Below are 11,467 nucleotides of genomic sequence, written 5' to 3' on the forward strand. Positions count from 1 at the left end.
ACACGTACGTGAGAAATCATTCAAGCAGAGGGCGCTTGTGGACTTTTTCAATTTTTTTCCCCGGCACCTATTCATGGCTTCAATTTCCTTGATAACATTTTGGCCATCAATCGCATTCGATTCCCCCTTGCGGGAGCGGTACAACTTGACACGATGTCTGTGGTCGGTAGACCTCACTTGGCCGCGATGCCGCACGTACCAACGCAATTTGCCCGAACGTGCTTCCAGCACGACACTGAACGCCTTTACACCACATTGACTGGAGCCTCCCTTTTCCCCATGGCCTCAGTGCGAGGAAGCCGTTGGTTTGGCAGCTGTCGGGCGCTGCATCACGGTTCATCTTGACGTTCCTTCGGGGATGAAATGCTTTTAAAAATTTCCCTTCGAAGCTTCCTCTTGCACCGCTCTTGCCCCCTGCTCTTAGGAAACGGATTTGTCGGTGATTCCTTGGTCTTGCATTCATTATTGTTCCTGGCGTAACAGTTTCTCCGAAATTGTTAACCCCTTTTTTCCCCGACATATAGTTTGCTCGGTGGAAATTGCTGACTTTGTACATGATGAATAACCACCCGACGGCTGCGGCAGTAGCGCTTAATGGAAACTAATAGCTTCCGTACCGGAAAGGTTTACTGTCGCCATCAGGGCTATATTTTTCTAAATAGATTAAGATGTTACGAATTTGACAGGAGCTTTTTTACCGTGTAGGCCTATAACAACTAGCACAAGTCCCACAAAAGGTGTTTTGCTTCGCAGTAGACCCTTACCCGAAGAGGAATTGTTTATTTTCATCATCATTTAGCATTCCGTTTTTGCAATAATAATATGATTATGTGAGCTGTGTCGCGGTGTTGAAGAGACTGTTGCATGGAAAATATGTGTCTTGTCGCTGACTGTTATATTGGATTGATGATAATTGTTTCGTAGTTCCTTGTTTGCGTTTCCCGAGGTTTGCTTGCATTGAGTGTCTTCGATAGAAAAAAAATGTGCGGTCATTTTCACCTAAAAGGTTCATATTGCACATGAATATGACGAAGATATTAGAATTAATGCCGTGTCAGTCTGTATATTATTAATGAAATTTTGAACTCTAGAGCTCTGTATTGAAAAGCCGTTAAGCAGAAATACAAGCCTTTAAGCGGAAATACAAGTCCTTAAGCAGAAATACAAGCCCTTAAGCAGAAATACAAGCTCGAAAATTAATGTTACAATCTTGTTACACCTATTTCTTATAAATACATACAAGAATTGATAGAAGGAATCTAATGCAATATAAATTTAATGCAGTTTTGTAATATAAATATATACCTAAAATGTCTTTTAACAGGAATTTAGTGCCCGGTAGAGTGAGACCAAAACAATGAACAAAATTCACGTGCGAGGAAATTTTTCCCGATAAACCTTGTGTCGAAAACTATAACGCGCAGTGCGTGGAGGAAACAAAAATAATACAATAAAATAATATAAAGCCCTCCCTATTATATTGTCTGTCGAAAAGGAAATTGCATTTTCACGCTCGAGCACCGCTGTCACCACCGATGTAATAAATTGCACATGTTGGAATATATTATAGACGTGTCCATGTGTGAGAAAGATTGAACTGTCAAGTGCACTTTACCTCATTTTACTGCGAAATATGGCTGCTGATATACGTGACAATTTTTTTTTTCAATTTATATTATTCTACATAAAAAGCAAGCATAATTCCCGGTAATAAATCCATTCCCGAGCCTGCTCTGGTGTTTACGAAAGCTGTGGCATTATTTCTGGCAATTCTTTTTTTAGGTTCATGGTTTGTCTCAATTCTGCAGAACTTGTGAAGATTTAGGAATTCTTGAATGGGAATGATTTATGGCATTGTCCAAATCTTGATTAATTCCACCGATTGCCTATAAATTCAATGGCAGAAGCATCGCAGAGTCCTCTCAAACACCCCTAGTCACACTGGCCACATGCTACTGCGAGTGCAGCGCATCCGACAGTAGAGGGCAGTATATACCACGCACCGAAATTCAGAGCGCATTGATTGGGTGGAAGTGACAGGGACTATAGAGTCCGGCCCAAGCATCACTAACACGCTGGTGAGAAGCAGCTGTACATGTATGTACAGGGCTCGGCAGGTAAAGCGATAGCCAGTTGGGAGATATACCTGGACGGTGTAGCGTACGATTTAATGGCTCGGCCGTGCCTGGTTAAGTGCGACTCGTAATGAAAATTCGTATCTGGTTGGTCGTGTCGGAACTGAGATGCCGGTATAGAGAAGCGAGGCGATCTCCACAGGTACATTTCTCATTTTATTTTTCAGTTTTGGACTGCTGAAGAATTATCGACGTCTGCTGAAGACAGTACAAGTGACATGCACACCGGTCCGCACGTCCACGGGGTAGTTGAAATCCCCCGATGAGCTGGCACATCGGCCCAGTCTTAATCGACCGTCCGCCCGTGCCCCCTGTTTGCAGTACAGTAGCCTGTGTTATGTTACTATATCATGAAACTTTATTTGACTGACGCTGACGGTGTGCGTGTCGTACAAGTAACACGCGAAATCCGAGATCAAACTGCATAATTATTCACCGTGTTTCATTGTGTCCAGATGGTGATTTGGGTGACGTTGATCGGAACAGTACAATTGCATGATAGGCTGAGCCAAAGATACATAAAGAGAAAAATATAAAAGTGTATCAAAAGACCAGACACTTCCTCGTATCAACCTCCTCTTTCATGTCCATGCCGCTACTGCCTCCGGGGAATTCTTTTAGACCAAAGAGGGAGAGAGAGAGAGATAGCGGATATTATCTGCGACCCAGTCACCCTATCGCGCATCGCCATCGAAGCCCGAAAAGAGAGGCAGACACTGACTCATGGCAGTGTTTGGCTGGTAAACCGGAACGGATGACTGCAGGACGCAGTGCTTGTGAGTCAGTCGGCCGTCTGCCTCAGCCCTCATTAGGCTCGCGGAAGGAGTCCTGAAGTTCCTGCAGTTTGCTAACGGTACCAGGGCAATAACCGAGTTCAGATGATCATTGCAAACATTATTAGAGAGGTCGTCAAGAACAGTTAACGACGGCATGCTTTCCGTTCGCGTACGTTTACATGTAAGTTGCTGAGCGATAGAAAATGAGTCTCGATTCGATGGACGGAGACTAATTGGAGTCTAGAGGAAACATTGACATAAGTACGGAATATTCTGTGGTCCAGCGGTGGACACACGGCGCGCAGTCGACAATTTCAGTCATGTTTGGACTAGCCGTGGCGTCAGGAATTAGACTGTAAGCATCACACACTCAGCTTTAAATCACCAGACTGTATTAGGCAATGTGATTGGTCAAATCTACCCTGCACGACTGAAATGCTCGGTTATAAAAGCGTCATCGCGCGTTTGCATTGCCCCCAAACCTCGCACGGCACATCAGTCTGAGATTCGGTGCAGGTTTGTGTACTCTCATAAAGACTGATATTCACAACTTCCAAGACTACCCAACAGGTAGATCACAATGGCTAGTGGTGTTGAGAGTTTGGTAACAATCGGTGGCACCGGCAAACCCTACGTGAACATGGAGTCTGGAAACTCATCAGTTCAAGACGATGACTTCTGGGAAAAAGTACTCACGGACAAACGGCTACAGAGGTACGACGCGATGGAAGTCGCCATTGTCACTGCTGTCATGCCGTGTATCATGGTCGTCGGATTGGTAACCAACTTTACTTTCCTATTCGTCATGTACCGTGTAGCCTGGATGAGGACCAACGTGAACGCTTACCTCTTCAACCTCGCCATTGCCGACATTTTGGTCCTGACCCTGGGGGTCGGGGACAAGTTGTGGCACTATATGGAGACGCCATTCATGTTGGACGAGGCGTTCCGTGGGACCGTCGGCTGCGTCCTGATCGATCTCCTGCTGGACTCCGTCTATTTCACCGGGCTGTTCCTCGTCACCCTGGTGTCCTTGCATCGTTTCAACGCCGTCTGCCGTCCACACTCAGGCAGCCACCAGCAGAACAAAGCCAGTACCAGGCGATGGATCGCCGGGGCCTGGCTGGGAGGGATCCTCCTGGCCAGCTCTCTCGTTCCCAGCTACTGCGTCCTGACGTTGTACGACATCCCTGCCTGGCCGGACACCCCCAAGTACAGCCAGCTCCCACAGGTGATCGGCTTCTGCCAACCCATCGAGGACTGGATGCCCACCGCGGTCAACCTGGTCCAAACTGTGCCTTTCTTCGTGGCCATGACTGCCAACACCTTAATGTACATACGAATCATCATGTCCCTGAATCACATTGTGGCCAAGGGGAGTGAATTTGGCTGCAAGGACGTCAACGAACGCATACGCAACAGGGTCACCAAGATGTTGGTTGCTAACGGTTGCGTCTTCTTCATGTGCTTGTTCCCTTTTGAGCTAACCTCCCTGCTGTCCGTGTCCGGGGGCGTGGAAATCAATGTAGCCTGGTCACACTGTGTCCGCATGTTGCTGTACATCAATTCCACCGTTAACCCTATCATCTATGGCGTAACCAACTCCAAGTATCGCAAAGCGTATGCGCTTGCCTACGCCTGCTACAAGTCAAAATCCTCGGACATGGTAAAGTACGAACTGAGTATACCTTTAAATCGAATGAAAGATCGGCCCACCACAGCGGTAACCGATTGCAGGGTACGCGGAGGAGATTCGTAGTGGAGAGAAACATGTAAATATTTAGTCAGAAGTAATTTCGTCGAAATTACCGTAAATTAAGCCCTGTCAGAGTGGTTCGTCCTGCCACTCAGTTTTGGTAAAGTTAATACGAAAGACTCCTTACGGTTATCATCGGGAATTAGAACTGTCTGGGATGATAACTTTTAATTAGGACCTTAGACATTTTTGTCTACGGAGGGTTGGCAGTTAAATCTCTCCGTATTTAAATTAATGAAGATAGCATGCTGTTGACATGTGCCATTATGTATCGCTAACTCAGTCGGTACTGGAATTCTGTTCCGTTTGTTTCACGTCTCAGTCTAGGTTTAGATATATTTTACCAAAGGTATAAAATGGTTAACTTCCCAAGTTAGAAAGGGGAAAAAAGGAAATTTTTGTTTGTTAAGCTAGTTTTTGTTTTCATTTTCTCTTTTGACATGTAGACCATAACTCCAGAAAAGTACTTATTAACTGACGACACTGGGTTGCAGCGTTGTCAAAATTTCTGAGTCGATGCTGAGCTAACGGCAACCTCACTTTGAACTCTCCCACTCGTGAAGGATCGTGACTCGCGGTGTAAATCACATATTTACCCTTACAAGTTTTAATGGCAAGACGCTTCAACCCACGAGCGGTTGAATGCCTACTGCTCAGGGCATGCAGCGGGCAAGGGGCGGCCCCAGTCAGCCAGGAAGTATTTATTAAACCTCTCAACTTTTTTAGAGTCTGCACTTCCAAACTGATCACTGATCAAGGTCTGTGGGAAGAAGTCATGGGAGGACGCGCTTACGAATTTGCGAAATGTGTTTAATAGGTCACACACGAATACTAGAGATTCTAAAATCTACGTGCATGTAGGTAGTAAGTCACGTTTGTGTGTTATATCATGGTTAATCAGAGCTTTCAAAAATGGTAATTGTCATTTTTAGGTCAGAGTTATAGGTGTGACTGGAATGAGCCATGTCAACGAGTACTTTGACAATTGTTAGTATAATCTACGTCCAGTGCACTTTAGTGACGGTGATACGCGCCCATGTGTTCCTGTGTAAAGATGTTTCATGTAATTTTTGGGAGGACAGTGGGTGGGGATGAGTACATATTTGTTGGTCTGGTCTCTCTTGCTGCTTGTTTGTTTGCTTATTTGTTTTTTCGGGGGTGGGGTTGTTCTTATTCTGTTCTCAAGTGCGTAATGTACACCATGGCTGTAAAGAGTAGCGATCGGTTATGATGTTGGCATATGTGTATACACAAAGTTGCGGCACATTTTCAAACACTGATAAAGATGAATGTATGGTTTGACTCAAGCAACCAGTAACAGGTGGTGGACTGACAGGCAGGGATATGTGTCCGGACCGCCTACCGACATGTTCGCACGTATCATGGACACGGACAGGTTGGTTGACCGACAAGTTCTCGCAATGCTGGGAAGCCTCTTGGCGTTGGACTGCACCTCGCGGACATGTACCCAGAATCACAGTGACGTCATACTGTACTACCGTTTATGAAAACTAGACGGGCGGGTAGGCAAAAATGTCTGAGGAAAGGTTTGCGTGAAATTATTTCACTCATTATCTCAGGTCTCTATAGGCCACGGTTGCAGAGAAATCTAGTGTGATGGATTGTACAATAGTAAACAAACAAACAGACCTGATTGCAAGACACCGACTTTCATTTTTGACGGTGCATGCTTCCGCTCAAGTAGTTAGATCGTGGGATAGAACGGGCCTTGATCATGAGTTACCCAGTTAGCCAGGTCAAGTTTGGTCTGTTCGTTTGGTTGATGTGTGATGGTAAACAAATTGCTAGTGACGACTATCTGGGGATCATTTGCCCCGTAGACGCGGACAGAAAACGACCTTGATTCAACCAGACGTGCCCCAGTCGATCCCTCCCAAGTGTAATAGCAGGGGGTTCATCGAATCAACGATGCCATGGGGATGAAAACAGTAACTCACGTGGAATAATTATGAACTCCAAAAACGCATCAAGCTTAATGTCATGGTGTACAGTGCGTGCAGGCTATACAAAAGTTGTGTTGATGTTTTATACTCAAGGGTCTATTTATGAATAAACGGAATTGTAATAAGTGGTATTAAACGTCTGATACACATGCTGGACTGTTCCATTTCTGGATAAAGTGATTCGATTTTATTTTATTTTGATAGTACTTTTTAGAATACATATAGTTCTCGGTGAGAATCTTCGTACCACGATATATAGTTTCCTAGATCGTATCTTATTTGTATCTAGCGTATATCGGTATTGTGAATAATTGAAAAGTGTAGTAAAACTATTATACAGTCTGGATAGTAGTCGATATTATGATAATTGTTAAAGTACAGAAACGGCCGTTTATCAATTACAATGACCCACTGCACGACATCTTTCCTGCTTAATTTAGTTTTGAGTTGTCAGCTTGCGGGGCTAGGCCTGTGTATTACACGCCTATGCGCCATTTTTTGTTCAGTTACAAGTTACCATTGAGGCATTTTTTTTCTGTAGAGCTCATGTGAAATACATTGGGCTCTCGTTTCTTGCCAAATTTGTGCCATCTTGTGTAGTTGGGGTTGATTTCCCCAGAGCATGTTAACCGGGAAACACAAACGCCATCAGGTTTCCTGGCGTTTGGGGAAAACTGGGGGGGGGGGCAACAGTCTCCGGATGCGCCAAAAGAAAAGTATGCGAAACGAGAGGGAAATGCAAAAATCATGCAAAGTCATGACGTCGGTTGACTTGAAGTACGACCTTGCACGCTGCGCCCCTGCCGCTGTGTTCCTTTCTCTGTATTTTGTATTTTGAGCAGTGTCTGTATTCACTCTCTGGAGAGGCGGTTGCTGGAATTGACCAAACTTGTATTAATAATGAGTGCCCTATGAAATCTAACTGACTGATGTCAGAAGAGTCACAGGGAGGGTAAAACTCAATTAATTAGGAGCCGCTAATGGACTCTTTATCAAATTACACGCAGTCTTCGGTCCCACGTCAAAGAATCGAGACTAATTCACTTTTGGGCGGTAAACACGATGCAAGAATTGGATTTGCATTCAAAAAGGCTTTACTGCATTAAACATGAACACTAAAAAAAGCTACATGCAACGTCAACTTTGTACGGGGGTAAACCAAGATTGTCGAAGATTTATTGTCTGTTGGGAAATAGATATTTTCATTCGTCTTAATGTTATGGATCTAACCGGTAAATATAGCGCTTGTCATACAAAATTTGGAAAGCTACTTCAATTTCTTTGCCAAATCTCGTTACCCATATGGTGCGAAATTCGATTGCGAATTTGCACCACCAAATTTCATTACGGGTGCGTTTGAGTATAGTTTAACCGGATAGACTAGGGTTAAGGGAGATGCAGGCTGGATACTCGAACGCGCCAAAAGCCTTTGGCGCAACACAAGTAAATGTCAAAGGTCACACACTTCCGATTGGCGAACCGTGGCTGGCCATCAGCACACAAAAATAAGAAACAAAGGAACAAAATGTTGAAAAGAGTCTTGGACTGCGTTTGAATCACTTCATTGCAAATATGTTGGGTTTTTTAAACGTGATGTGCCTGTATTAGTATTCGTCCAAAAGATTACATATCTATATTAATGACATTAACATTTCAACTTTCCTTGAGAGAAACTAACAAACTAAATCACCAATCTCAATAACAAAAGAAAAATTTGCTTTTTGATTTATATACCAACGTAATCGACGAACAAGACGAAAATACATAGCAAGAATTAGAGTACTGTAAATGACGTAATAAACTTGGAGACATAGAAATCCTTAATGGTGCTAATTCGAAATCAAATCCCATAAATAAGCCCATAACACAATATGAATTATTAAAGAAGTAAAAGGCAAAAGATTGTTCATGGCTGACATGAACAATTAACCTTTCCTCTAAAGAAACGGTAGAGAACAAATCACTGAAATGGATAACAAAAGACTAAATTGCTTCTTCAATACCATCATAACTGGCACACAAGGATGCCGAATCAAGGTATGAAGCGAGTATATAATACTGCAGTGGTGAATAACATTGCAGAAAAATTAGGATGGAACTAATTCAAAATAAGATTCCTTAAGTTTAAGCGCAACGGGACGAAATGGTCATCGAATATGATATTGGCCTTGAATTTTACAAGGAAAACCCTTTTATGTGTGACCCATTTTGTTCAGGTGGCAATCTGGCAGTACTGAATTAAATTCTCCTCTGTAATTTTTCTTCCACGTTTGAACCATTTTGATGTGGGCTTTCTCGGTCAATTTCAGCAACTGATGAGCAGCTAATTGAATTTTCTTGGGCTTCATTTCAAGCCATCCTCTCCAGATTTAAGTGTGTTACAAATTTAGAACTCGGGCATTCATTTCCGTTTTGATGCATTCGAATTCCTTAAGCAGCGGTTTTAATTTGGCTTTATCGTCGTTTTTTTCATGATGTACAATTATCTTTCAATTTAGCAAAGCTGGCTCGACTCGAGATTTCTGTTGATTTGTTTTCAATTTCCAAAAGTTGCAATCGATTTCACTAAAAGTGTGATAAACAAAATGCAAACAAACAGAAAAACAAGTTGATTAAACGAAACAACTGTTTTGTATCTTCACTTTAAGTGAGGAAAATCTTTTCTTCCTGATTCATTTTTATGTTTCCCTGAATTTGATATGAGCCTATATTTTTCATTTATCTCTTTTGTTTTGGGGGATCTTAATTAGGCTAACGAACCAAGGCCTAATTTGCGTTTGTGAAACAATAATGTTTGTTATTTTTGGGGTGTTTTTTATGTTTTTAGCTCAGGTTTCTTTTTTATATAGGTTCTTCCTCAACCATCAATCTGTTGGTGTGTCAGACATCTTGGCATATATATTTTCGTATGGTTATACGACTGCATGCACTTCACTTAGGTGATGGCATCTATTCTCTGAATGGATTCCTATTTTATAGATTGCACAAATGACAGATGCCTGCCCAATAATGATTTTGAATGACCACACACATGCCTCGAAAAGCTTCTGCAAAATTTGAATGCCATTCTTTTAAATGTTAAATTTGATTGCTATTTTTGTTAAATCGAATGACACATCAGTACCCTGGCCGTGTCATCAAATGAAAACAAATGACTATTTGCATCAGCATTCAATTGTGCCCGAAATAGAATAACCAAGTGATTAAATTTTGCTGCTAAGTTGTCATAATTAACCGAGATAACCTATTAGGTACCCGCAAAATATGCAACGAAAAGGCGTGAAAGGCACTGTGTCTGTCAGTGAAGCGGTTTAATAACCTTCTGTGTCGTGTGCACGATTGAAATTAATGATTTCGGTGAGACAGTGCCACAGAAACGCCAGTCCGTCCGTGAGCGTTCAGCGGCAAAATAATGGTCTTCTGTTGTCACGCCGAAATGTAATAAACAAAATGGAGAATAAAAGCCCCAAGCTCTGTACACGTGCACTGACATTCCTGCCTCCAGCGAACCCAAATATGCCTGTTGTCTGTTGATTGATGGTGTAGTGAACAGAACGACTGTCGAAAATAAAACATAAAACACGCTTTTTTGAATATCATATTTATTGTAGGATCTCTTTTGTTGATGTAGGCCTGTTGCGGTTTATTTTACTTCTGTATAGACCTGCATTATTCTCAGCAAGCTGTGTATTAAAATTCTTCGGCGATGACCATTTTGTCTTATGTTGTAGCCAATGCTTCCATTATAATTATTTTTGCTCACTAAACATTGATTTTGAAATGTGATTGTCGTGAAAAATATTGCAAAACCCTCAATTTGTAATGTTGTAATATTCCGTGTATGCTCTAGTACGTTTTGTAAATATTATCTTAGATTCCTTCTACGAACTTTTTCCTTTGGGGAAGAGCGGTATCACTCACCATGGAAATCTGGACTGGAAAACTACACCGGGCGGTATTAAGCCCAATCCTTTGTGCTTTGGATACTATTTCAAAATTCCCTAAACTTATTTTTCCTCGCCTTTCTGCTTCGGATAAAATTTCCGCATCTATTGAACTAATTTTCCCCCGCTGCAGTGGTTGTGGCATGGCTTGGTGCTGTTTCTGTTTGCGTCGTGATCACTTTGGTACGATTTTCCCACACAGTCCGTGTGGGCATATACCAAGTGTGCATAGGATCCTCTGGTGCTTTCCCTCCTTGGCTCTTCGTTTCAAGCATTTTAGTCAGTCTGGTTTTATTGACTTGACATTATTGGACTAGTATGAGGCGGATGCAAAAATCCGGGAATGAATTATATTCAGACAGATTTCGAAAAGGAATGTTGGTCGTTCCAAAAGTTGTACAGTATCTGAAAATAAATTGTCTGTTATGGTGTCGTTGCAATGTGGAGCCATGCACAGTCTTTTCTTTTTTTCAAACTGAAATAAAAATCTGCTTCTTTTTAAAGGAATGAATATTTTTGCTTCGCATTCCATTGTCAACCATTCGCTTCCACTCCCATATTGCACCTTTTATATTTCACTTTATAAAGCCAACTTACAAAGCCCCGGCCTCTTTTTTTGGCATATCCAGGGGAATGAAGGCCACGCCTTCTGAAGGGGCATTTGTGGCTTTTGGAAATACAATGAGTGAAAAGCAATTTGGGGTGACCTTTTTCATGTCTCTTTCTTCCCAAAGCGTGTAGAAAGCCCCAAAAGGTCTCCACCTCATCCCTTCGTGATTTCAAAAAGGAGAATGAACATGTCTTATTTTAGAAATAGTCTGCCAGTCTTGTCTACTACAACGTCAAGACAGCCACTTCTTTTTTTTTCTTTCAATTTCAATTCCAAATTTTA

General features: G+C 42.3%; 1 protein-coding gene across 1 annotated transcript; it reads left to right on the top strand.

The window, feature by feature from the left end:
• Positions 1 to 314: 314 nt before the first annotated feature.
• Positions 315 to 11,086, top strand: LOC110983795 (neuromedin-U receptor 2-like). The gene is made up of 2 exons (XM_022243358.2): positions 315 to 2,277; positions 2,591 to 11,086. Exon 2 carries the CDS (start codon positions 3,492 to 3,494, stop codon positions 4,668 to 4,670), a length of 1,179 nt encoding a protein of 392 aa, XP_022099050.2. The 5' UTR covers positions 315 to 2,277; positions 2,591 to 3,491; the 3' UTR covers positions 4,671 to 11,086.
• Positions 11,087 to 11,467: the final 381 nt, after the last annotated feature.

Source organism: Acanthaster planci, linkage group LG02 (assembly GCF_054643075.1).
Source record: "Acanthaster planci isolate LZ-2023a linkage group LG02, COTS_SCS, whole genome shotgun sequence".
Taxonomy (NCBI): domain Eukaryota; kingdom Metazoa; phylum Echinodermata; class Asteroidea; order Valvatida; family Acanthasteridae; genus Acanthaster; species Acanthaster planci.

What these genes read in the sequence shown, in the direction of transcription:
- LOC110983795 (XM_022243358.2), top strand. Translation starts at nt 3,492, where the DNA reads ATGGCTAGTGGTGTTGAGAGTTTGGTAACAATCGGTGGCACCGGCAAA.